The sequence below is a fragment of the Podarcis vaucheri genome, assembly GCF_965113315.1.
Source record: "Podarcis vaucheri genome assembly, chromosome: 2".
Taxonomy (NCBI): Eukaryota; Metazoa; Chordata; class Lepidosauria; order Squamata; family Lacertidae; genus Podarcis; species Podarcis vaucheri.
In genome coordinates this window covers 67,375,870-67,403,849 of record NC_138760.1, presented here as the reverse complement: position 1 = coordinate 67,403,849, position 27,980 = coordinate 67,375,870, and the positions used below count along the sequence as shown (strand labels likewise).

At 43.9% G+C, this 27,980-nt stretch overlaps 1 protein-coding gene across 1 annotated transcript; it reads right to left on the bottom strand.

Moving 5' to 3' along the window:
• On the bottom strand, positions 1 to 27,237 carry SLC6A7 (solute carrier family 6 member 7). Its single transcript, XM_082211765.1, has 14 exons — positions 26,836 to 27,237; positions 17,206 to 17,389; positions 14,987 to 15,118; positions 12,386 to 12,620; positions 12,025 to 12,163; positions 10,979 to 11,113; positions 9,658 to 9,761; positions 8,328 to 8,452; positions 7,246 to 7,358; positions 7,008 to 7,139; positions 6,393 to 6,492; positions 5,716 to 5,816; positions 5,016 to 5,186; positions 1 to 3,590 (listed from the first exon to the last, which is right to left on the bottom strand). The coding sequence occupies exons 1-14, from the start codon at positions 26,863 to 26,865 to the stop codon at positions 3,378 to 3,380; spliced, it is 1,914 nt and encodes a 637-aa protein (XP_082067891.1). The 5' UTR covers positions 26,866 to 27,237; the 3' UTR covers positions 1 to 3,377.
• Between the last annotated feature and the right edge of the window lie 743 nt (positions 27,238 to 27,980).

Here is a 27,980-nt window from a genome sequence, read left to right as displayed (position 1 = left end):
CTGGTTCTTCCTTATTTTAATGTCAAATAGTACACACCCACGCTCACTCAAGAACACATATCAGTAGCTGGAATACATTGTAAATGCTGGCCACTGTAGCTGAGCATTAGAACTGCTCTTTAAAGGGGGAGTGGCCTGTGCTGTCCATAATTACATGAAAAGAAGAAGATTCTGACACACAGACTCACATGTGCACTTAACACAGAGATCAGGTCAGGAACCTATTGAATTTTAGAATTTTAGAAATGCCTGATCAGAGCTATTTGTCCATTCATCTATTTGCTTTGTAAGGAAACAGGGACTTCTCAACACCCAAAAGAGGCTTTGTAGATTGTATATAAAAGTTTTCTGAAGCCTGGATTCTCCAGGGGTTTTCATTGGGATTTGGAACACCCATCCATAGATGCACACATTTGCTGGCCAACTCAGGAAGAAAAGCCTGTGTGGACAATCAGTCCCAGAAAATCATCTGGAGCCAGACTACAGACAGCACATTTATATGCCAGGCTAGAGGCGAGAGAGATTTCTTTCCCTCTTTTTCTGCCAATTATTTTTAGCAAAATCTTAAAATATTGCTCACTAATGGACTGCCTCCCCGCCCCCGACCTATAACTACAGAGGCCACTAGAGAAAAGAATGCAGACAGTCACACAGAAGAACAGCGTGTATCTGTGCCAGGAAATGGGAACTACATTGCGCTTCTACAAATAGCCCATTTCCCAATGCATATTGGTTTAAGAAGGAACAGAAAAAGGCCAACTGTTAGAAAATCAAGCCATGTAAGGGAAAAACTCCCAGGTACCTTTTCCCTCATAATGTATTAGAGGTACTATAGAAAACCCAGTCTATTCACAGGTCCCACACAATACAACAAGCCTCCAGTCTGTACTTTTGCTGACAGCGAGCCAGATAGGTAATGGCCTCACACCAAAGTCCTTTCTTGATCTTCCTTCACTAAAGCTCTCCCCAAAGCTGGAGGTAGAAAATTGCTCCTACCTGTTGTTTCTCTTTAGAGGATGAAAGAATATATATTGTGATTTGCATTGTTTCGTAAAATAGCAGCATTTCATACAGTTTTGAAAAATAGGACTTAGAATGTCAGATTTGATCTTTCCTGGTTTTACTGTAACACACACTTCAGGAAAGAGGCTGCCTTGAAATACTGTGAACCTTTATATAAAGAAGTGGCAGTGCTAACAGAACCAAGTTTGCCTCTTAGAATCATAGAATCTTAGAGTTGGAAGAGACTCCAAGGGTCATCTAGTCCGAAACCCTGCAATGCAGGAATCTCAGCTGAAGCTGTCCTGTTGCTTGAGGTGTGGCTAGGTGGGCGTCAAGCACCTTCTCTTCCAGCAAGACAGCCAGCTTGCACTTGCTACAAGTGTACTGTTGCTTATTCTCCAGCAGAGTGGCAAACATGGCACAGGTGTTACAGGTCACTGCAGCAGCTGCCTCACTCTCCATGTCTCTGGTTCTGTGCACACCAAGAGACAGAACTCCGGGCCTCCCCGGCTAAGCGCCCTGGCAAACACCCCTGCTTGCGAGGTCTGTTTGCGAGCTCCCAGGATCTGCACTGAGCTAAGTTTGACTGCTGCTGGTTGCTAACTCCTCCCTCAGCTTGGCTTCCTTCTCAGCTGTAACTCCTCCCCCTCATATCCTGTGTTTCCTCTCTCTCTTTGGTGGTTACTACAGAACAGGGGTCAGCAACCTTTTTCAGCAGTGGGTCGGTCCACTGTGGGCCGGTGGTGGGCCAGACTATATTTTTTTTTTGGGGGGGGAATGAACAAATTCCTATGCCCCACAAATAACCCAGAGATGCGTTTTAAATAAAAGCACACATTCTACTCATGTAGAAACACCAGGCAGGCCCCACAAATAACCCAGAAATGCATTTTAAATAAAAGGACACATTCTACTCATGTAAAAACACGCTGATTCCCAGACCGTCCATGGGCCAGATAGAGAACGTGATTGGGCCGCATCCGGCCCATGGGCCTTAGGTTGCCAACCCCTGCTATAGGAGGCTGTTTTCATGCATAGGACCCAAAGTGCACATAAATCCTCCCTCCTGCTACTTATGCAACATTTGAGTGGTGTGAGGGGATAGAATTCAGAAGCTAAATAGAATGCACATTCTAGTCATTCTTGTAGGCTTGTTTGTTTGTTTTTTACATTCCCATTAGACACTGATTCAAGCATAAAACTGCAATTTAAGCCTCACAAGCAAAATTGCCAACCCAATACATTTTGAAATCTGAAGAGCAAACTGCACTTTGGGCCATTTCAGCCACTCACCCACCTATCATGTTTGCATGTGTGCCCCTCCACTACGTATTTTAGGTAGTGTGTGGCATTAGGGCCCATATGGCCATACAAAATGAAGTCCAGTGTATGTGATAGCTCCTCCACAAAAGGAGAGGAGGTGTCTGTAACTCAGTGGTAAAGAACATGCTTTATATGCAAAAGGCCCCAGGTGGGCCTGGGAAAATCCCATCTGAAAGAGCCTGGAGAGTTCCTGCCACACATTGTAGACAACAGTGAATGAGATGGACAAACTGTCTGACATAGTAGAAGGTTTGCATGTCTGCCCCTCCACTCTGCACTTCAGGCAGTGGATGGGTTTTATCCAGCTAAGTTTAAATGAATGGATCTAAGCTAGCAATGCCCATTAACTTCAATGGGTTTACTCTGCATTGGATACAACCCTACATTCCAAAGATTATACAAATTGTGTTTACATGTAGGATGCTCACACCTCTCTCCCTGTCCTCTACCCTGGCAAGTGGCAAGCAAGAAGCATTTTCAAAGTGCAAAGCAGGGCTAAAGAGGGGTGTGGCCCAATGAGTGCCTCAAGGGCCAGATAGAGAGGCCTGGAGGGCCACATTTGATCCCCAGGCTTGAGGGGTCCCCCATCCTTGACTTAATTGTTAGGCCACAGAACGTAGCGGCAGCTTTGGGAGAGCTATTCTGAGTGAAAATATGTAGGCTAAAATCTGCAAACGAATAGCTAGGTGACTATCAAGGGGGTGGGGAGATAGATTAGATAGGAAGAAGATAGTTTATGGGATGCTAGGCCCTGACCCTGAGGAATTCATCACTGCTTCGGTGAGGAAGGGAAAACATGAGTGGATCCAAGTGACCTGTCCTAGACATTAGAGCAGCAAGACACAGATTCATTGCACACCTTCCCACATCAAACAGAAACCTCAACAACACTGGGATTCTCAGCAGAGTTATGCTGAGTTCACTGCTATGAGATGCTAAATGCATCTGGAAGTGCCAAAGTGCAACTTTGTGCAAAAGTTCAGTTGTCTGCTTCCTTGCGTTCCCTCCACCTTCCCCCACATGGGTGGTGAGCTGGGAGGCTGCCACTTCATTCACATCATGGACTCTTCTTCATCCTCTTCAATCTCTTTATCTACCTGAAAGGCTATATTCTCGTAGCTGGTTATCCCTCCATATTTCCTCATATGGACCATCAAAGGTTTAGGTGACTGGCTGCCTGCCAGAGTAGCCACATACATGCCAGTTCTGTTCTCCTCCAGGGAAGGACCCCAGTCCATGGTTGGCCTGCTAGCTTGCTGGATTCTCTGCAAGTAGAAGGACAAACAATTATAGGAGGTACCGTGATGGACATCCAAAAGAACATCCATCTTTGGGAGTCCAAAATTGCTTTGATACTGCCCGAAGCATTTCTGTGAAAGAGCATGGAAGAACATCTCCAAAGCTTCCAAGGCATTGCCAATGAAGTAAACCGAAACAGTGGTTAGTGTTTGCACAGCCAGTAAAGTTGATGAACACAGAGCACTGGTCTTTGTTCACTATTAGTGTTAACTTTTTAACTCCAAAGAAGTTATCAGCACCTGTAGAAGCAGACAGTTCTGTTAATTTCACAGGGTGCCCTGACTGTTCAGCAATGCACAGCAAATATGCAACATAGTCTGAGATTAGCAACAATATCATGTTCTTTTCTGCAAAGCAGAAGTGCAAGGCTCTGCTATTTTTCTACAGATCTTCATATTGATTCTATGTTTGAAAATATTTCAAGTTTATGCAATGCACATAAACACCACTAGATGGCAACCTCTGTCCCAGCAATATAGAAACTTGACATTATTAAAAGCTATTTAAAGGAAGTAATTCAAATGAAGATAGAAAGTGGGTGGGGGTGTTGGTATTTAGAGTATCTCTGGAAAGTCAGTTTTTTAAAGATTGGATGGCAAGGAAAGTTCCTTTGCTTTCTCCACACATTCTTTTTAAATGGCTAAATAAAATGAAATGGACAACCAGTTGTCCTCTAGCTGGCAGAAGGGAATGATGGCAGTCTCATTCATTGTACCTAATGGTATGACCAAATCTGTTTAGACAAAGCATTAAACTGAGGCTAGTTAAAACAAAAGAGAAAGCTTCCAATCTTCTGCTTGTAGCCACAATGGTCATATAAAGTAGACCTAAAAGGTGCAAAAACAAAGATCCCATGAGAAAACAGACTCTCCAAGTGACCCTGAAGGAGCGTCTGCACCCCCATTGTTCTACCTGGACACTGAGGTCCAGCGCCAAGGGCCTTCTGGCGGTTCCCTCACTGCAAAAAGCCAAGTTACAGGGAACCAGGCAGAGGGCCTTCTCGGTAGTGGCGCCCACCCTGTGGAATGCCCTCCCATCAGATGTCAAAGAGAACAGAGAGCAACAACTACCAGACTTTTAGAAGACATCTGAACGCAGCCCTGTTTAGGGAAGCTTTTAATGTTTAATAGACTATTGTATTTTAATATTCTGTTGAAAGACGCCCAGAGTGGCTGGGGAAAACCTGCCAGAAGGGTGGGGTATAAATAATAATTTATTATTATATTATTATTATCCCTATTTTCCAGGGACAGTCCTGAATTTACAGAAACTGTCCTGGTTTCTGATTTGATCCCGGAATGTCCCGCTTTTCCTTAGGACATCCCTGTTTTCATCAGAGAAATGTTGGAGGGTATGAGAAAACAAAGAAAATGACCCCAGAAGCTGCTTACCTGCCAGAGTGTTCCTTCCTCGTGGAGCACAGCAAAAACCATCCCCGTGGGGATCATCAGGCAGGAGATGATTCCCATCAGGATGCCCAGAATCTCAGCCCAGAATGGAAAACGATAGGATCCATTATACTCTGATGGTTCATACTTGATGATGCTGTACACCAGCAGAGCCTGAAACAAAGAGTGTCATCATAGAATTGCACGAGGCATTTCCCCTTCCATTTTGAGTCAGCTGTAGGGAGTGCTGTCCTACAGATGAACTTTTAATCTCAGGAGGTGTAGGACAAGACTCTGCTAACAGACCAGGGGAGAATGAGATGAGCTGGGGAAAATGATTCAAAACTACCACCTGGCAGAGACTGAAGGTTTATCCATACCTCCGCCAAAATCTGCAGTGCTGAATCAGAACAAATGGCAATTGGATTTTCTGCAGATTGCTATTTGTTCCACATAGCACTAGCACTATTTGTTCCACATAGCAGCGGGGCAAATACAAAAGTGCTCAGACCCATGCCTAGAACGTGCAGGACAAGTGGAAAACCATTTGGATGTGTTCTTTCTAGGCACAGGGCAAGCAGAAATGTGGTCAAGGCTTTAATCAGTCTGTAGTTTCCATTTGAGAAGCTTCCCACTCTCTTGTGACATTTTAGATGGTTTTGATGAGGGTATTGTCCAGCTGTGGATATTGGAGCATATTTACCATCATTGTCACTGGAGACAGGAACAACCAACAGGCTTTGAAGTATATCCCTGGCTTGAAACCCAGCATCATATGAATGTCACGACAGAATCTCTTCATGCCTGCAGAGAACAAAATGATGTGTAAGAAATGGGAAATTAAATCAGCTCTTTTCCACTAAATCATTAACGCCACAACCCTATGCAAGTTCACTCAGAAGTAAGCCCTACTATGGTTAATGTGGCTTGGCCCCAAGTAAAGGATGGCTGTCTGAGGCTATCCGGGAGTATACTCCATCAAACACAGTTCAACTGACTTCCAGAGAAGCAATTTTTAATAGTACATAAAGATGTGTGACTTACCCACAAAACAAACAATATGTTAAATGTTAAAACTTATTTATATGTACTGTATTTTTTGCATTTATTATATATTAGTGGTTTTGAGACTTTTAGTTGTAGTAACAACCACCACCACCTCCTTTGGTGCAGTGTGAAAGCCAGGGGTGGTACAATTCTAAGTTATTATTTTACCCACTGCCACATGCATCTTGAGATGTTGCATAGCTTATTGGCAGTCTTACTTACCCCACAAAAGCCAAAACCCTCTTTGTATTTATCAATGTCACTTTAAAAATCTCAACACATACTCAGCAATTCAGAATTGAATGTCTACACTATCAGTGTATCTGGTCTTACCATAGACACGTGTCACCACCAGGCAGGTGGTAATGACCACTACCATGAGTCCAAATCCAGCACTATAGTCATCCAGCAGCACCAGCCAATACATCCCACCCTAGGGAGAAGAAGCAGTGAATGGTCAAAGCCTCTATCAAGACATGGGCTTGTCAACTCAGTGAGCTTACTTGTGTCAATACATCCTGTTCTACAGGCCAGCACCAGCATTTTAATAACCTGAATATTTAGGAAGTATGAACGGGTGGGGTGGGGTGGGGTGTCACATACCAAAAAAGTCACTCTAGGAATTTCATGGGCTCATTCTATCAGGGCACAGAAAACACTATGATTTGCTTTCTGAATCACAGCTCAAATTACAGGTGGAATTCTACTAAGTCCCTTCAGCACAAGGATTTCTGATTGCACAACAGGACATCCCCCACTTGTTTCCTTGTGTGTCCCTATGCCCTCCCCAAATCTGCTCCAGAGGGTTTGGGGAACCCCTAGAACATTTAGGGAGGGCACAGAGAGAGGAAAGAGGGAGAACACATCAATTGCCCCTGTAAATCCTCAACTTAAATGATCAACGGAAAGGTCTGGCGGCTGCAGTCTTTGACTGTCCATTTTGCTTACCTCTGTTGTGAGGATGAGCCCCATCAGGAACATCACAATACAAACGACGCCTGAGAAAAAAGCCTTCTTTGGCCGCAGGTAATATGGGAACTCATCTGTCACCGCAGTAACAATGGTCTCTAGAAAGGCAAACTGCACACAGATAATAACAGATGCTCTCTTGTACTGTAAGCCATAAGCACCATTTGCTTGAGGCCATATAGTTCAAGTCCTTCCTCACAGCAGAGTACACTCTTACCTGACTGTCCAGGCCAAGAGTCAACAGCATGAAGAAAAAAAGGAAAGACCAGAAAGGAGAAAGAGGAAGCATTGTCATGGCTTGTGGGTACACCACGAATGCCAAGCCTGGACCTAGAAGACAGGCAAAGGAGGAGAAGAATCACAAGTGGGATTATACAGCTACAGGCAAGAAGATATTACTGACAGAGAGTCGAGTCTCATGGCTGTAGACATAAGGGCAACTTACAGCAAGAGATGTCAGGAAAGATGTCACAGAAACAGTCTGGAGTTGGCATAGAACAGTGTTTCCCAACTGGAAACGATTTCCAGTCCCTTGCTTTCTGGACCGTATTTTTTGAAAGCCAAGGCTCAGGAAATAAGTTGTTGATACCCTAAGTCACAACTTAGGATGCTTCAAGACATGGATGATCTAGCAGAAGCCAATTGTCGCTGCTCTGATTTAAGCTGGAAGTGGAACACTAACTCCGCTTTCAGATTTCTAACACCTGCTAGCAAAGTGAGCAGCCCCAGATATTGGAGGGTATGTATAATTTTACTGTGGAAGGAGTTAAATAGTCCCTTTCTCTCATCAAGATCACAATTGCAGTTACACCCTACCTCACCTTGTGTGCTGTAATTTAGAGTGGGAAGGAAGAAAAAAAGGACATAAAAACAATGTTATTTAGAAAGGGAAGGGTTAAAGCAACAGAGCTGATTCCTAGAGGAGCAATATAGACCATAAAGGGGAAACTACCTAGAGGATAATTAGAAAATGGTCACAATACTCTAAATTTCCCAGAATAGCGATATACCCAGAGGGAAATTATGCAGCAATTCCACTCTGTGTGTGTGTTTTGTGTGTGTGTGTGTGTGTGTGTGTGTGTGTTTATGAAAAAGAATAGTCTTAGCTCCCCTCAAAATAAGGAAGCCAAAAATGTAAAATGTAAAAGGAGGATGTTCTGTTCACAATGTCCTGCAGCCTCAGAAATTATTTGCAAGCCAATTTCATTATGTTGCATGCAGACATGTAATGCTTGGAAGACCTGGTGGATAATACACACACTTCCACAGAAGATGGAGGGAAGAATGTTCAGGCCTTACCTGCTTTGGCAACTTCCTGAACAGGGACGTCAAGTTCTTGGGACATGTAGCCCAAAACAGAGAAGATGGCAAAGCCAGCCAAGATACTGGTGATAGCATTGCCCACAGTAACTATAAACGTATCCCTACAGAATAAAAAATACAAGAACTGGATCAGCAGTCTCTAGCATCATGAACTGGCCATTTGAGACCCCACAGCAGTGGTGGGGAGCAATTTTCAGCTCAAGGGTCACATTCTGACAGTCACATGCTAGCAGTAGGCAGGACTGGAGGCAAAAGTGGGCAGTGTGAATGCCACCTGTGAACAGTAGGCTACTTTCTGCATGCGCATGTATACACACACACACACCACCACCACCACCAAGCAAGAAGCATGATTAGAGTTCAAGGACACATTCCAGGCAGGCAAAAAGACTTAAGGAGATTGCAGAGGACAGCTGGGAAGAGGTGCAGCTCAGGACAGTGTGTGGTCTGTGAAGAGTCCCTGGAGCCAGACAGAGAGGATTGAAGGGCCACATTTGGACCCTGAGCCAGAGGGTTCCATCCCTGATGTACTGAGTTGGAAGGCAAGAGGAAGGAAAGGATGACACCACAACCAAATTAGGCTGCCATACTTGCCATCTATTGGGATCTAAGTTGGGGGTTCATATCTTAGAAAATGCTACTCTGCTGTGCTTTGGGTTTACATGGAAATATCGAGAGATATGTCACCTATAGAAATATGAAGGAGCATATGTTTTGCTGAGGGTAAAGAGCAGAAACAGAGTTCTCATGGGATCTTTATGCTGATTTTATTTGAATTCCATGATGAGCTGGAATTCTGTGTGGTTGTGCCACAATAAGCCTTCCTTCTGCACAATCATTTCAGCAGAACCAGAACAATCCCCTCTCTCCTCCCTGCCCCATGCTGTTGTTGGGGATCTCCCAACATCTCCCAAGCCAATTTTGGGGGGTGTAGGGGAAGGAAAGGGTGGGAGGCCCCATTGTGCAAGCGGAAATCTTTGCACAGAGCTTTCTCTGATGGGGCAGGGCTTGTTGGGTGAATCTCATCCTTTGCCTTCATTGTCACAAAGCATCCATTAGAGGGATGGTGGGGAGCCAGGGAAAAGGTTGACTGACTTAGTCTATGTTCGTTTCCATTGTACGTTCCCACTTGTTTTCTGGTAGTTACGTTTTGTCTCCTTCCTCTTGCCATATCCATCATTCACCTGCTACTCTATACAGCCTCCATTCAGGGATAATGGAGTGTTGCTAACATCCATGATGACATGGATGAGCAACCACCTCTGTATGTTCCATCTCCATGCCATGTTACACTGAAAACATGTACCTGTAAATGTTCTGGTGGAAGGTGTTATATGATGCAAAGGTGAGAAGTCCCCCAAATCCTACCCCAAGAGAGTAGAAGATCTGTAAAGCTGCTTCAATCCACACCTGAAACAGTGTTTGAAAACAAGAGGTAAAGGAGAAGTCTGCTTTGAGTGACAAAACAGTCCATTCATCTGCACAGTGAAGCTTTTTCTAAGGATGATCTAACCAGCTTGAAAGCATACCAGCTTCGAACGCATAGGTACTGCTGCAGTGGGAAGGTAAATTCAACTAGACTTAACTGTCCAGGGGTCCTTTACCTTTACCTAACCTCTCATGACAACAAAAAATCTGCCAATGTATACAATTTTAATAAATTATAATAATCTGCCAGTGTCTGCACTTATTCATTAATGAAGTTAAATGATCCTAAAGTGTTTCTGTACATCTCCTCATGAAGGATGCATGCTAATTTCTACTTTGCACATTATAGCAGAAGTGAAGGCAGTAAACACATGTTATACTTTTGCTTTTTCCTCTAATGCACAGGAGAACTCTGTGTTTCGATTGGACCCACCTAAGTGCATTTCTATAGTGTGTGTGCAATACACGTAGTAGATCTCAGACAAGTCAATGCATGGGAAGGGGCCCTGGCTCAGTGGTCCAGCACGTGCTGTGTACACAGAAGAGCCTGCACTCAGTCTTTGGCATCTCCACTTACAGGATTAGGAGCAGGATCTGGAGAGCAGCTGCTAGTCAAAATAGGGAACAATGGGCTAAAATGAGAAATGAGGCTCAGTATATATATATATATATATATATATATATATATATATATATATATATATATGAGCCACTTTATAGTTTCATATAAATGTTTCATATGAGGGAAGTGAGTGATGCTGATGGAAACAAGGGGGCTGGAAATGGGTAAGTTGTCTTTGATTTTATAGGGGGAGGTGCTAAAATATACAACTGCTGTTTATGGTAGCAGCAACACATTTAATGCTGCTCTGGTCTCATGATGTATATTTTGCATGGACAGATCTAAAATGCTATTCTTACATAGCATTGGAATGTTACTTGCTTTTCAATTTTATTTTTGCAAGGGCTGTCCTACTTACAAGTGGGGTCCAATTAAAACCTGATTGGCCTATCCCCCCCCTAAACATTATTCTAAAAGGAAAACCTTTTCCTTCCTTGTGCATCCCGCCAAGCTTGAGGAGCCCCCTGCTGCACACATCTGCTCTGAACATGGCGAGCACTTGTGTGTGGCAGCTGAAAGGGCAGGTCTATGTAATTAAGCTCCACTCTACAGTGAAATCACATGGCATAAACCTCACCTTGGGAGACAGTAGCAGGTCAAACTGTGGCGTGAGATAGAACTTGATTCCTAACCAGGCTCCTTCCAGGGTCACACCTCGAATCAGGAGCATGATCAGGATGAGGTAAGGGAAGGTAGCTGTGAAATATACAACCTGCAAGAAGATAAAGGTATTTGATTGAAGCTGCAATGGTTCACTTCAGTATGCATAAGAAAATGTGGAGATGATGGCTGTCTACAGGACAGCTCTGTAGAAGTCTTGCAGTGTTCCACAGATTATGCAGAGTGGTTGTCATGTACCCATAATGTCCAACCATTGTGGTGTATTGGTTGGAGTGTTGGACTAGGACCTGAGAGACTAGGGTTCATATTGCTACTCAGCCATAGAGCTCACTGGGTGACCTTGGGCCAGTCACCAAATCTCAGCCTAACGTATCTAATAAGAGTTATGTGAGGATAATATAGAGAGAGAAAAAGTGGTGTATGGCTCCTTGAGTTCCTTGGAGGAATGGAGGATTATAAATGTAATAAATAAATAAATAAATCCTCTGCATGTTGCAAGAAATTTAGAGTTAGAGCATCCCTAAGAGATGATTGCAAATTGACTTGAGTTTGCTCTTACCATCAAGACATTCCTCCTAGTGCAGCTGGGTGGGGGTACACATGGTTATTGTCAGATAATGATACCAATTGTGCGAGGGAGGAGACTGGAGCTGTACTTGTTGGCCCCACCAGCTCTGTTTGGTCTCCTGTAGCCTGTCCTGTCTCCCTCCATGCATCAGAGGGCTGAGCATCTGCAGCTGGGAGGCTGCTTTACTTGCAGAGCTCCCCATACAATTTAGAACCTTGACAGCAAATTCTAAAATGTGTGGGGAATGTCCACATGTAAAGCCAAACACTCCCCGCCCCAATTCATACACATTAAGCCCCAGTGTATAGAGGGTTACTGGCTGGGCCACTGCGAATGCAATGGAGGGGAAGAGGCTAACCATTGAGTTTAGCTAATAATTCCAGAACAAGCATTGCTTCAAACACACTAGTGCCTGCTGCCGATTCATACTTTACCTTGCCAGAGGATTTGACTCCCTTTAGGATACATAGGTACACAATGACCCAGGCGAGGAGAAGACACAGGCATAGATTCCAGCGGATCCTCCCAGGATCGCCAATCCCCGAGCTCTCCTGGATGTGCAGGACATAACGACTAGGACAAAAGGGAGGCGGTTAATGGACAGGAGCATCATGTCTCTTAGTACAAGGGAGGGCAAATCTGCCATAGAAAACCACCTAATTTAGGAACATAAACTGGATTGGGCCAAGGGCCCCAAAAGGGCTGGGGATCCCTGATTTAGAGTGTGCAGTTGTCAATCAGGTCCAATATGGTCGTCAATGGTCACCTAAACATTCCCTGGCCTATTGTACTTGCCTCCAGTATTCCTCACTTGGGCTGACAGTGTTAGAGATGTTGAAGGGGACAGCGCCATTCCCTGTGCGCATGATGTGGTGGTCCAGGCACAGGTCTGTGTTCCACCAGTTGCCGCAGTACTGCCAGGGCAAGTTTTTTGTCAGCGAGGCAAAGAGGTAGAAGAGAACGTAGGCAATGATCATGTTATAGTAAATGGCCACCAAGCAGACAATCAGGATTGTGGCCATGCCAACACCTGAAAAGGGAACAAAAATGGAAGACAGATTAACATAACAGCAACAAGACTCAAACAGCTCCTTGGGTGCTGCTTATATGCTGCACTGTTCATAGTGAACATTTCCATGCCAGAAAATCTGAGTCAGCCATAACCACATAGGCTGGCACTTGACCACTGGAGAAGAAAGCTTCATTTGCTTTGGTTACATGATTATGTACAGAGGATGGAAGGACCAGCCTATTCCTGGTCCGTGTCAGTTTTGCATGTCTACATTCATAAATCCATTTTGCCCTATTTCTGAATTAATCTACATTTAAAAAAGAAATCCAAACTAAAATTTACATTTAGACACATTTTCTCACAAATTACATAAGTACATGAAAATAGTTCTGCTATCTAGGCCACATCCTATTTTTACAGTGACCAACCAGATGCCTTTGAGAATCTTGCAAGCAGGAGTGGAACACAACAGAGCTCTCCCCTCCTGCAGTTTCCTGCAATTAGTATTCAGAGGCATACTGCCTCCTACGGGGAGGCAGTACATAGCCACTGTGGCTAATAGCAATGTCCTTCTTGAATTTGTCTAATCCTCTTTTGAAGCCATCCAGTTGGTGGCTACCTCTATGCATTGCTAAGGTTGCTTCCAGATTTTGAGGAGGGGAGTTAATACGCAAGCAGGTTATTAAGATATTGCAAACAGGTGCTTGTTTTACCTCTTCTTCCTGGAAAGGGTAAATCTGGATTAAATGCCATGCCAGGGGAGGGGGGAGGAATACAGGCTGGATATTGCAAAAAACATGTATACATGAGACACACCAACACCACACTACAGTGGTACCTCGGGTTAAGAACTTGATTCGTTCTGGAGGTCTGTTCTTAACCTGAAACTGTTCTTAACCTGAGGTACCACTTTAGCTAATGGGGCCTCCTGCTGCCACTGCCCCGGCGGAGCACGATTTCTGTTCTCATCCTGAAGCAAAGTTTTTAATCCAAGGTAATATTTCTGGGTTAGCGGAGTCTGTAACCTGAAGCGTCTGTAACCCGAGTTACCATTGTAAACACCAGTCTGGAAGCACCCTAAATATATTTTGTCTCAAAATACACATTTCTATATGCGCTTTTGCAGAATTTGAAAAACTATGAAATCCCAAGGGATAGCTGCATTCCAATCTGCACATTCATCTGGGAGGTGTGGATTGTGTCTGCCTGTACTGGAATTTGCAAGGGACTGATTCCTCAAGCATCCCTATCCATTCGTAACTATCCACACCAGTAATTTTCATCCTGGCTGTCACATTTGTCACCATCTCTAGTGTACCCTGTTGCATTTAAAAGCACACAAGCCATGTGAAAACACTGGCCTCATTGGGGTTGTTTCTTATGCAACTCAGAGCTTGAGACTGGACCATTAAAACTCTGAAACAACGAGAGAGAGAGAGAGAGAGAGAGAGAGAGAGAGAGAGAGAGAGAGAAAGGCTGCCTTCTCTGTGCCTCTCACCATTCAGCTTTACTTTTTAAAAAAATGATATTTATTAAAGTTTCAAAGAAAAGATTACATAAATAAAAAGAGGGGGAAAAGAAATAAAAAGGGAAAAAATACAAAATACAGAAAAAATATAAAAAACACTTAAAAAACACATCAATCTTTCCATGCCTTACATTTCATTTCCTTACTTCCCTGACCTCCTCACACCTCCCTTTTTTGTATTCCAGTTCTGTTAGTTAATTCAGCAATTCCTTTCCCTCTTTGTTTTTGTCTTAATCCTTTAACTTAATATATTATAACTTTGGATTTTCACCTGTTAACAATCCATTTTTACATACACCTTATAACATTACTGCTAAAACCACTTAACTTCATTCTGACATCATTCTAACATTCATTAATTTCACAGTATTTCTGTAAATAGTCTTTAAATTTCTTCCAATCTTCTTCCACCGACTCTTCTCCCTGGTCTCGGATTCTGCCAGTCATTTCCGCCAATTCCATATAGTCCATCACCTTCATCTGCCATTCTTCCAGAGTGGGTAAATCTTGTGTCTTCCAATACTTTGCAATAAGTATTCTTGCTGCTGTTGTGGCATACATAAAGAAAGTTCTGTCCTTCTTTGGCACCAATTGGCCGACCATGCCCAGGAGAAAGGCCTCTGGTTTCTTCAGGAAGGTCACCATTCAGCTTTACTGATCCCTTTGTGTACCATCCATTCACACCCATAGACTTCTATGTTCTAAGTTTGCTCCATGATGAGCGGAGACAGTGGCAACAGCTGCTGCTATGCCTTTTTGCTACTGACACAGCGGACCCTGGTTTTATAGTTCTCAGCAGAAGAGAGGGAGACAGAAACATCAAGGAAGCCGAGAACTGCCTTGCATGTACACATACCTTTAAACAGAGGGCTTATCTTCCAAACAGCAAGAGGCCCCAAGCTGGAGAACTGGCCCAGCGACAGCTCCATGAAGAAGATGGGAATCCCACAGATCGCCAGCATGATGAAATAAGGAACAAGGAATGCCCCTGTAGGAGAGAAAATTGTGACACAAGGCACAGGGGGCATGACTGGATGTTGGGCAAGGAGCACAGTTAAATGTGAGCACCTTGTTATATAACTTCCCTATGTAGCATAGATTCATTGTGCTAAAGGGACCTTGGAGGTCATCTAATGCAACACCAGCTCAATGTAGGATATACAGTGCAGGCTGCAACTTTAATATAGATTGAACATTTCTATGGAAAACCCAATAGGTTAAAACAAAAACTGGAAACAGTAAATGTGGATTAAGTGAGAATGAGAGTGGGGAGAACGGGACGGCATTTTGGTGTTATTGTGTGGATACTGCAAAAAAAAACACAACAACCTTGCATGCCTGAGCAACGCCAAGTCTACAATAGCTCCCTTGATTTCCAGTTACTTTAAATGTATGTGCAAATGCCCAGGTTGCCATCTGAGAACTCTATGACTCCAGTATTGGAGGTACCCCCTATCATAATAACTTGCTTGTGATGGGACCATAGTTCAGTGATAGAGCACATGCTTTGCTTGCAGAAGGTCAAGAATCATTCCTTAGCATCTATGGTTACAAAGATGAGGAAATAGGTACAGTAATAGGAAACTGAGATGATCTGGGGGAGTTAGAGCAAGGACTTTAAGGCGAAAGCTGAATCTAAATGACTTGACAAGATCACTGGAATGACTGTGGTTCAGCCAAGAACTCAATTAAATCCCCATAGTAATCAGTGGATTAAAATGGGGGGACGGGACCTAAAACGTCAAAGACTATCTACATGGCACATATTTTCAAATTTGCATTTTTGGCAGCTGTCTGAGATTCACAAGATTTTCTGTCAATTCAAAGGGTTCAGTTTCTACTCTACTGAAAGCCAGCCAATTTTGTCAAAGAAAAACAATTCCACCCACCATTCTTAGAAAAGCAATCTGAAGACACTATTCATCAAACACTAACCAGAAGATTCAGTCAAGCAAAATCAAATTATTTCTCTGAATTCTGTCAGCTTTCTGGGACCGACACCCCTATGGCATAAGCAAAACACTGATAAAGATTTACAGTGAATGGTTAGAATCTTGTTGTTACTTTTCTCCCCAGTGGAGAAGATGGTATCTCCAGGAGTGTGCTGCCCTTTCACATCCTGAATTCACGCAAGCTGCACTATGCACTGACTCAGAAGGATGTATGCCTCCTACTGATTCATCAGTGTTGCTTTCGGAAACACGCAGGACATTTGACAGAGGTGCCTGGCACCATGCTGAAGCCTGCTTAAGAGTAAACAGTTCATATGGCATGGCAGCCAGCCCCTTGATAAATGTGTCCTTAGTTGTATATCCCAGGACACCATAGGGGTATAGGAAATGGGTCACAGAGGACTAGCACCCATGAATAGGATACACAATCTTGGGACCTGTGCCTTTTCATCCAGCACTGAGCTGGAGTGAACTACAGGAATTTGAGTTTTGTATGTTTAGGTGTTGACTTTCTGGCAGTTTTTGTTGTGATCACCCCGTCCCCATTTTGGTTTTGTAAACATTAAAGGGACCATAGCCTAGGCAGATATTCTTGAAATACCACTTCAATATCACTTGTGTCCCTGGTGTCTGTCTTTTTTTTTTAAAAAATAAAACACTCCACCCCCCCTTCCCTGAATTTCAGAGAGGCAGGTGTGCCTGTCATTTGGGGTGGGCAGTGTACGCTCCCACCTGCCAGATCAATGTCTTGCAAGCTGCAGAGAGAGACAGTAACTCAGCAGTGTCCCCAGGGTGCTTGTGCACCAGCCAAGAGCAAATGCACATCCAACCCAGGGGATCAGCACAGTCGTTTGTGACTCCAAGCCGAAGCTGATGCAGGAAATCAGGTGTCTGCTTGGTGTGTTTCCTGAAGTTGGTTGTGGCTACAGTCAAAGCAGCAGCATTGGGGAGTCCTTCTGGGCCATGCCTGCGTTGCAGCTGCTGCTGTGGGAGTTGCGTGCACACACACCTCCTACCTGACACCAGTTTTCTATTGTCAGTTTTCAATATAGAGATGCAGCCCTCCAGCACAGGATGTGGCAGGAGCCCACAAAAGCCCTAGTAAGAAAAGCCCAGGGCTTACCTCCTCCATTTGTGTAAGCGCGGTATGGAAACCTCCAGACGTTCCCCAGTCCAACACAGTAGCCAATACAGGACAAAAGGAAATCCAGCTTGCCTGTCCAATTCCCTCTGTCTTCAGGGTACTCAATCTCCAGGTCACCATCTCCTTGATCGCTTGGAGTCATTAGCAAGTCTGGAATCACGGGCTGACAAAGGGCAGAAGTGAGGAATTAAAGACAAGGTTGTTGGAAGAAGACAGAAAGAAATGCAAGGGAAACTTCAGAGAGCAAGGGGAAATGATTTTTTTTTTTTAAAGAAAAGGGTTGATAGAAGCTAGATGGTGGTATATGTCTGTAATATACACACACAGGGGTGGGCAACCTGTGGCCCTCCATGTTATTGGACTACAGCATACCTAGGGGAGCACAACTGGTTCGGTCGCACTGTGCATGGTGCCTGAGTGGTGCCTTCTGGGGAGCTCAAGAGGTGGAGGGGCTCCGAATTTTGGCGTCACACAGGGTGCCACTGAAATTTGAAACACCAAGAGATCTGCCACTGAGTGACCATAGCTTTCATCATGGCTGCCCATACTGCTTGTGGCTAATAGGAAGTGCAAGGAAAGACTTGCATCTGTCATGAGCTGAGTGAAGTCCATCTTCTCAGCCTCAGAGGTCCACAACAGGCGCTGTTTCTTTATACAGAGCCAGCCCATTTGTGACCTCCGGTTATTGTTGGGACTACAGTTCCCATCTTTCCTAATCACTGGCCATGGCAGCTAGAATTGACAGGGAGACTCCAACATCATCTGGAGAGCACCACATGGACTACCCTTGGTCTACTCTACACTGACTATGCTCTCCAGGGGTTTGGTTCCAACAGACGTTTTCCCCAGCTGTATTTGGAGATGCTAGCAATTGAATCGGAGATCTTCATCAGGCAAAGCTTGTGCTCTGGCATAGAGCTACACCACTTCTCCATGTCCAGTCTTGCTCTCCCAGCTTGCGTGATGTTTGTCAGGGATTAACTTAGCCCCTATTGCAACCCAGGGCCAGCGATAGCTAACATAGTGTCCTCAGACGTTGTTGGACTCCTGTTCCCATCATCCCTAACCACTGATCTAGTTGTCTGGGGCTGATGGGAATTGGAGTCTCATAACTCCTGGAGCATACAACATACAATGAGTACATTGGCTACCTCAGCTCTGGCCCAACAAACCCTCTTTGGTTTGCTGAGTTAAAAAGCAGCAACCCATCGTCTCTCTAGCTTCCATTGCCTCATTTAAGAACTGCCTGCCTAGCTAAGACAATGGCTGAACTAGACTGACTTTAAAATGATCCTCCCTTGATGTGGCTTCCAAATATATTTTCCCAACACAAGAAGCTGCCTGCACCTGGTTCTTAATTTCATAAAAAGAGAGGCGACGGGGTTCAACCCTATATGGAAACCACACACTCTGACTTGAAAGCTCTCCCTGAAAATCCTTGACATGAGGGGACAGGCTCTAGCTACTCAGCAGAGATTGAAAGGTTCGCTTGCCGAAACTCAGGAGAACTATTTGATCTTTATTATTAATTCATATGTTCCTTGAAAACAGCCAGAGCACTGGTGAGCGCTGGACCAAATTAAACATTGGTTCTCCTTTTTTTCCTCCAATAGCTGCCCTTTCCTCTTCCACAATAGGCTACAGTTGTAGCAATGCTCCTCTTGTTCAGTTTCCATGGAGACAAGTGAAGAAAGTGTTAGTTGTTGAGGAAATAATGAAGCACAGATTTACCTGCCATATGTTTACATGCTCTTGCACTTACATGCGCACATATCTCTGCTCAGACCCAGCCATACAAACATGTCTGTACGTGGGCAAGCTAATACCACACACATGTGAATAACATGTGTAGCCGTATACAGACCTCATAGATGCAATTATATATTTTTATTTCTTTAATACATTTATATACCACCTCTATCTTCCAAGGATCTCAAGTTGGTGTACATGGTTCTGCTTAGGATAGACTAAGAGATGGTGACTGGCCCAAGGCTTCATGGCACATATATGAACATGATGCCCAAAGAAACGTCTATATATCTTAGTGCAAAAGATGCCTATGTATGTACATGACATACCTGTAACTCATGTGGACAAGTACATTATCATGTACACTCACTCGCTTTCTCACATACACACTTACATTTATAATAATCTAGACCTAACACATCAAAGCAGAAAGTAACTATATGGACAGGACAGTGCCAACATCTGTAGAAATGAATATAACCAGGGAAAATCTACTAAAAATGCCCTTCATGGTACTGTACATTATATTTTTCCAGGCACCATAATAGCCATTCATCTGTTCACTGAACACATTTATATGCCATTAATCCTCCCAAAGGCTATCAAAGTGATTTACAATACAGCATTTTAAAATCTAAAATATATTAGCAATGTTAAGTAGCTACAAGATAAAATTAATACAGACCGAAAGCTTCTTTTAAAAAGCCACATTTTACCTTCTCACTGAAAAGTGAGCAAGCAAGGTAGCCATATGGCTCTTTCTGGGAAGGTCATTCCACAGTCTAGGCTCCGCCGTCTAAAAAGCCATCTTGTGTCACCACCTGCCAAATTTCAGGCAGCAGGAGGACTACCAACAGAGTGGCAGTTGAACAGAGTGCTTGAGCATGAGCAAAAGGAAGAAGGCAGTCCTTAAATCAAGCTGGCCCCAGATCATTTAAGGCCTTAAGGTTAAGACTTCAAATTCAGCCTGGAACCAAAATTCATGTTGGTACAACTGGAGTATCACTGGCATGACAAAACATCATACCAAGGCAGCTGCATTTTGAAGCAACTGAAGCTTTCAAGTGCTTTGGAAAGGCAGCCAGCCATGTATGGAACAGGTTACAATGATCTAAACTGGGCACAACAGGGACATGAAGAACTGGCCAGGTCTTCTCCAGCTAGAAACACAACTGGTGCTTCAGCCAATTATGCTGAAAAACGCTTATGGTCACTGAGGGCACCCAGGAGCATTGCAGGATCCAGGAAACTTCCAAAAGTGTCTATGCGATCATTCAGGAGATTGCAGCCCCAACCAGATCAGAATGATCACCTAATTCGGGTTCAATTGAGCTTCAAACCATGTCTTTACCCATGCCCATTACCTGATTTAGTTTCCCTGCACCAAACTCCTATTTCAGGCATAGGCAAACTTGGCCCTCCAGATGTCTTGGAACCATAGCTGTCAACTTTTCCCTTTTCTTGCGAGGAATCCTGTTCGGAATAAGGGAATTTCCCTTAGAAAAGGGGAAACGTTGACAGCTATGCTTGGGACTACAACTCCCATCATCCCTGACCACTGGTCCTGTTAGCTAGGGATGATGGGAGTTGTAGTCCCAAAACATCTGGAGGGCCGAGTTTGCCTATGCCTGTCCTATTTGATGAAGAGGTCATCTGCACATGGGCTACCATCAGTGCATGTGCAATGGCTGTCTCAGATGTACACATCTCAGCTTAACCACAGCTTATGTTTTCAAATCAAGTGGAAGGTGGTTTAAGGGGAAATGCATTGAACAAGAGAATTTCTCAAGAAACTGCAGGATACAGATGGGTTTTAGCCAATATCATGTGTACTCAGTTTCACTGTTCCAGTAGTGGGAGTGCACTGAAGCTGGAGTAAATGGTATCCATGTGTACACAGCCTAAGTCTCACCATTATGCAATGTAAACCTCCAGTTTCTAAACCTCTTGCAGTAACGGCTTATATTTTTCCAGGATTTTTGCTGAAGCAATGAGATCTTGCAATCATTCCCTTGTAAGAAAAAGGAGTGAGGCAGCACACAGAGAAAGTAGGACAAACTAGCTGGATGCAATGGAATCTGTGTTCTAAAGCAAGTTGGGGTGGGAAAATGCCTTTAAAATAAGCGGCAAATGTATTTTAAAAATTCTTAGCTGAGTAAGGTGTACAAGGAAACTATGATTTTTTTAATTATTATTTCATGTTCTTCATTCAGCTCATAGTGGTGAGGAGGAATGGAAGTTCCCCCAGAATGTCTGCTTTATATACATTATTTACACAACAAGGAAACTATGATGACTTTTTTCTATTGATATAATAATAGTGTCTGTGTGTGCATACATGCATGTACGCACTTAAGAAAGCAGTAAATTTTAAGGAGGTTTTCTGTTTTACAAATAATTTTAACTTATACACTTCAGTGATTAAGCAGTATATAAATAGCTGAAATAAAGAAATCATTTCAGCAGGCATTGTAATGCTTTTCTAAATATATATAGATATATATATTATATATTATTACATTCTGTGCTGTCTGAATAAAAGAAAACCTTACACTTTCCAGAACACTTCTTTTTTGGAGGGTTTTTTGAAAATAAAAATAAAAATAAATGCCTTTGTTTTAGGGAACATGTTCACTAAATAAGTCAAAATCCTTTAGGTTTTTTTTTCCTAGCACCTGCTTGGCATGAAATCAATGTTAACTAGTAATCTTTAGAATGTTAGTTCTAATAGATTCTCTTAAACCCCATTTTCAGCCCACATTATGGTCCAAACTACTTACCTTTGATTGCTTAATCTCTCCCTTCTACCCTCATCCTGTCATACTCCCTTTTGTCTAAATGCCCTTCATCATCTATGAGACTAAAAAAGCCAATGCAATTCTGGGCTGCATCAATAGGAGTATAGCATCTAGATCAAGGGAAGTAATAGTGCCACTGTATTCTGCTCTGGTCAGACCACACCTGGAGTACTGTGTCCAGTTCTGGGCACCACAATTCAAGAAGGACACTGACAAACTGGAACGTGTCCAAAGGAGGGCAACCAAAATAGTCAAAGGCCTGGAAACGATGCCTTATGAGGAACGGCTAAGGGAGCCGGGCATGTTTAGCCTGGAGAAGAGGAGGTTAAGGGGTGATATGATAGCCATGTTCAAATATATAAAAGGATGTCACATAGAGGAGGGAGAAAGGTCGTTTTCTGTTGCTCCAGAGAAGCGGACACGGAGCAATGGATCCAAACTACAAGAAAGAAGATTCCACCTAAACATTAGGAAGAACTTCCTGACAGTAAGAACTGTTCGACAGTGGAATTTGCTGCCAAGGCGTGTGGTGGAGTCTCCTACTTTGGAGGTCTTTAAGCAGAGGCTTGACAACCATATGTCAGGAGTGCTCTGAAGGTGTTTCCTGCTTGGCAGGGGGTTGGACTCGATGGCCCTTGTGGTCTCTTCCAACTCTATGATTCTATGATTCTATTCTATGATTCTATGACTACTGTGAGTAAGAAGACTCTAAGCTTGGTCCTTGGTTATTGTTTTCTTATCAGTGTCAGTATCTCAGGTGCAATGAATCAACCCACACAATACTTGGCTCTCTCTCTCTCTTTTTAACTGCCCCAAAGCAAAGCAGAGGCATAGTATGAGGAAGGCAGTTAACGAACTAGTGTTTATTGTTATATCCAGTCACATACATAAATTACTTTGTGAAAATGTCCACATCACAGCTTATAGTCACTTGCACACACTTTTGGACTCAAGGGAACTTGCTTGCCAAATATGTACGTAATTAAGATGGGAGAGGGGAATGGTGTCCGCAGAGCTTGAATTTTAGCCAGGGATCCCTCTATTTGTTTATTTATATGCAGCTATTTTGTAAAAATATATATATATCAAGGCAGCTTACAACAAAAATACACAAAACAATACAGTAAAAAGCATATTAAAAGGTTAAAAACAGAAATCAATTAACCATTGTGGAAAGATGTATTCTTAATTGACTGCATAAGCCTAGCAAAATAGAAAAGTTTTCAGCAGGTGTTGAAAAGTTGGAACAGAAGGCACCTGCTGAATCTCTAGTGGCAGAGTGTTCCACAGGACTGAGCCAATGACATGAAAGGCTCTATTTCTTGTTGTTATCAAGAAGGCCTCATAAATTTGAGGAACGACCAACAATGCCCCTGCAATGAGCTCAGTGACTGAGCTGGGATATAACAGTTCAGGTGATTCCTGACGTACCCTGGAATGGCTTTGTAAATTAATACAAGGATCTTGACCCTGGCTCTGTAGCAGATGGGCAGCCAGTGCAGCTGTTTTAACTATGGTGTCACAGGTTCTCGGCCAGATGCCCCCATCAACAGTATGGCTGTTATGTTCTGCACTAGTTGGACCCAAGGGCAGCCCCATATGGTGCACATTATAGTAATCCAGCCTGGAAGTTACCAGTGGCCAGGCTATCTCTCTCCAGGAAGGCCATAAGCTCTATGGCTCATTCCTGGAACCTATATACTATGCCATGGGATGTCTAAAGAAAGAGTATGCCTCTAAGCATATGTAGAGTACATATGTCTCATACCTGAGAGCAGTTTCTAGCACCTGGCTATCTACAAATTGAGCACCAGGAAGGGTTAATGAAGGGTTATCCCACAACTGAAGTAACATGAATCAGCCTAAAGTTCATTCTGACAAAGACCCTACCCCATTTTTTGGCCAAGGCCAGTTTCCACTGAGTGTGATCACTGTTATACTTTGGAGTGACATGTTTGTCTCTCCGTGCTACAATCTGGTGCTTTCTTTAGAATCCTGATGGCATTCTGAGCATCTTTGCTTTTCATTTTTCTTAGGCAGCCTTCTGTTCCTGAAGAAAAAAAATTCAATCATACACACCATCGCTTGGAACAACAAATTGAGGCAAGAAGCTTTTCTTCCCAGGCTGCAAAGTTTAAGCATTGTGGTTAATCTATAATGCCAAACTCTGCTGGGAGACTGAGAGACTCCAGCACAGGTTCCTCAGCAGGAAATTTTTAACAGCTTTCTGCCATTCCCTTCTCCTGTCCTTTGGACAGCTAGGTATTCTATGAAGGCATCCTCAAACAGAAATAGTTCAGAGCAGAAAAAACAAGGGCAGAATCAGAGCAGGAGGGTGGGAAATAGTTCAGATAAATGAAGGAACAATGGATAAGCTAGCTTTGCATATATATAAAAAGAAAGTATATGATGACTTTTGTGGTAAAAAGGACAAATATTATTATTCCAATACACACCAGATAAATGTGATAGACCGCCTTTTGGAATACGAAAAACATTTATTAGAGTGTGTGTAAGCCCCACAAAAGCACTTATTTTACTGATTTAGGTCATCAGTTCCACATCACACTCAAGAACACTGAGTTACAGGAGAGAGAGAAAATCCCTCACTTTAAGAAATGCATCTGTGCCACATCTGAGTCACAAGCTGGCAGCTGGAGAAATCAGAAGACACCCCCCCCCCCCGAAACACTTCAAAATGAATATTTTTCTCCACAGTTTTTGGGAGTGTCCCATTTTGTAGACCTTGACTTCAGATCTGGTTGGAACCAGGTGTGGTATGTAGTAGCCTCCCCTTACTCTACATTAGCACGGTGTAATGATGTCATATCTTTCATTTCCTCAGTTATACATTACAGGGAGAGAGAAGGGGGACCTTAGCATTAAGTTACATTTATGTGAGATGTGTGTGTGCGCACACATGTGCATAAAAGAGAGGGCTTATCTCTGTTGTAGAGCAGCTGCCTATGATATTAAACTTCAGTTTGAAGCTGGTTTAATACCTTGCCTTGTTCTGAAGCTGCTGAGATATTATTGTCTGAACCCCGTCAGTGTGCATGCCACACACAAAGGTTGGGGGGAAAGCAGACACGAGTTAGTGTCCTGGGGATTAGATAAGTTCATGCCTCTCAGAGGTGTTCAGATCAATTGGCTGAGGCTGCAAGGCATCTCCACCACTCTGTGCTGGTGAAGGCTCATTATTTGGTGAAATGGTGGTACTTTCACCTACTTATCCAGCACCACTAGCCCAGAAACAAATTGTTTTTCATTTCTCTCAAAATTTGGGATGGGAGGTGGAGACTTGGACTAGAGACGGCAGGAAGCCACCTTGAAAGTCACTAGAGCAAAACAAGGCTCACTGCTTCAGCAAAATCATAGCAAATCCCCATTTAGACAAGTATTCCCCATAGCTCCTGACTTGAATCTTCTGCTGCTGTCTTAATGGGATTGCTTTATTGTGCATTTTGACTGTGGATTTTTATTCTAACGTTTTGATTAAATTGTTTCATTGTGCATTTTAATTAGGGGGTTTTCTTGGCGGTTGTAACTTGTTTTTTTTAATTTGCTTTGCCTGCTACCTGCCGCAATGAGAGAGCCTTTTTGGTCCAAAGACTAGCACTAGCACCAGATTTAGGGGGCTCAAAACTGAGAAGATCCATTTTGGGGCGCCAAATGGTGGCCTCACACAGGACGTCATATTACAAAATATTACCAAAGTCCACCCCTGCTAGCACCAGTCAGAAACAGGATGGATGGCTTTGCTTATAGACTACCTGTCCCTGCAAATCTTATGAACTTTCTCAGACAGCGCACTCTGAATGGTGGTTGGAGTCTTGTGGGATTTTCTGCCTCAAGGGCCAAAATAACTTGGCTGGCCTTGAACCGGGGGGGGGGCGGTACTGGGTGCTATTTACTGCTCTACCTTCATTTACTGCAAAATGTCTTGGAAGAGCCAACAGTGGAGTCAGAAGTGGGAGATATGGGGAAAGATAAATAAATGAATAAACATTAATGCATTCATATCCCAGGGTGGCATACAGCGCATGGTCCTCTACTCCCACTCCATTTTATTCTCACATCAATAGGTTGTGGTTAGGCTGTAACTGGCCCCAAGTAACCTTTGTGGCTGAGTGAGGATTTGAACCCTGCTCTTTCAGTTCCTACCTGGCACTCTAATCACTATGCCACACTGACATGCTTATGTAAGAGATTCTGCCTGGGTGATGTAAAAGGGGAAAGGGGAAAAGAATCACTGCCAGAAGAAGGCTTCCCAGGGGGAAAGAGGGAGGAGCCGGCCGGGTGATGCAAGCCGAGAGGGAGCGGATATGGAAAGAAGCAAAGAGGGGCTTGATAGACCTGACCCGGTTTCCTGCTCCAGCCATGTCCGATGTGAACCTTTCTAGCCTGTCTTCCTGGGCACTCTTTCCCTTTTAGCACCTGTTGCACATAGGATGCAGTGGGAGGACAAGCACTGATGCAAACACTACAGGGGACTTGCAATCCTCTCTCTCCCCACCCAATTGTTCCGTACCTAAATCCCACCCCCAGCCATATAGCATGCATCATCCCCTGGTGGAAACACCTGCCTTCCAGAGGAAAAAGAAACACCTGCGTGATGAGGCTGGCTGGTGAAAAGCGGGTGCACTCAAGTATAGGCACAGCCCCCCCCCAGCTTGCTAATTAAAGAGAGTGAGAAGAGCTGGCTATGCAATGACAGCCAGCCAGCCACCCCCCGCCTCCTACCTGCCCCACCTGCTGCTTCCTGGGGTCCTGCCAGGGGCAGAAGGTGTCGTCGCTCTCCACCTTTAGCAGCAGACAGCCTGCTACTCTGGAGGGTCTGGGTCCCAGAGGAAGCATCCCCTGCCAACCTTACCTGGGGGAAAGGATACAGGGACTGTGGGATGTGCAATCCTGAGCCTGGATTGTTTTGCCATCCAGAAAAAGACACCTGCTAAAGCTCTCTTCCCCTGATACACACACACACACACACACACATTTTCTCCTTTTGTGGCATCTAATTATGTGCCTCCGGTACAAGCTGCTCGCTGCCTCCTCGTCTTACCTTCTGAGGATGGTGCTCCTGGTTCTTCATCGTGGAGTCGCGTTGCTATGCACTCCTTCTCCCTCCCTGCAGTTTGCTTGTTCGCACTCTGGCTCTTCCACTTGTTCCAGAGATGCGTGCTCTCTCGCTCGCTCGCTCTCTCCCTCCCTCTCCCTCTCCCCCCCCCTCTCTCTGCAACAATAAGGAAGACAGAAGGACCATCCAGATAAATAGATCAGCAAGTGAGCAGGAGAAACCTTCCCTTTCTCTGTATGTTTCTGTCCCTCTCTGGACAAGCACAGAGTATGTTGTTACCATTAGCTAGCTAGAGAATGAGGCGGAATGAGAGCAAGCTGCCAGGGAGGGCTAGCAGCAGCAGCAGGTTGGCTGTTTGGCACACAGCTCTGCTTCGGAGTCAGATGGAGATTGCAGGCTGTGTCTAGCAGTAAGTGAAGAGGGGACAAATGCCTGGAGCAGGAGGTTTGCCAGTGGCTAACAGGACTTTTTTGTCTTTTTGTATACAGAAGCAAGTGATTATGCCTCTCAATACCTGTTTCTGGGGATCAAGCAAGATGCTGGGACTGTTGCTTCCATGTCTGACTCTGACGATTTCCCAGAGTCATCTTGGTTTATTTGGGGAACATGACACTGGACCATAGCTCAGTGGTAGAGCTCAATCCTTGGCATCTCCTGGGAAAGGCTGTGAGGGAATGATCTCTGGAACCCTAACCAGTGTAGGAAACACTGAACCTGACAGACCAATGGTCTCATTCAATACAAGGCAGATCCCCATGTCCTATGTCTGTGTTGTTACTTCATCATCAGTGGAGTGGTATTCAAGAGATCTGTTGCTTTTCAATGAGCTGGGCTTTGAACATGTTTAGGAGGCATTATCAGAAAGAAGAGAATGGAGTGAACACTATCAGCAGTAGTGTTAAAAGACACCTACACTAAAGCTGTACTTAACACACTTCCATTTCTCATGCTATGTTTGACACTGGTAATCTACTCTGGGGGGAAGCAGATTTCTGGTATGTAGGATTTACTTTGATTTTAACAAAAACTAAAGTGCTACCAACCTTTTCTATGTGGCTTGAGACAGAATGGAACGCCTGTCTAGTATTCACCTAGATTCACAGCAACCTGCCTGGTTTGATAACTGAATT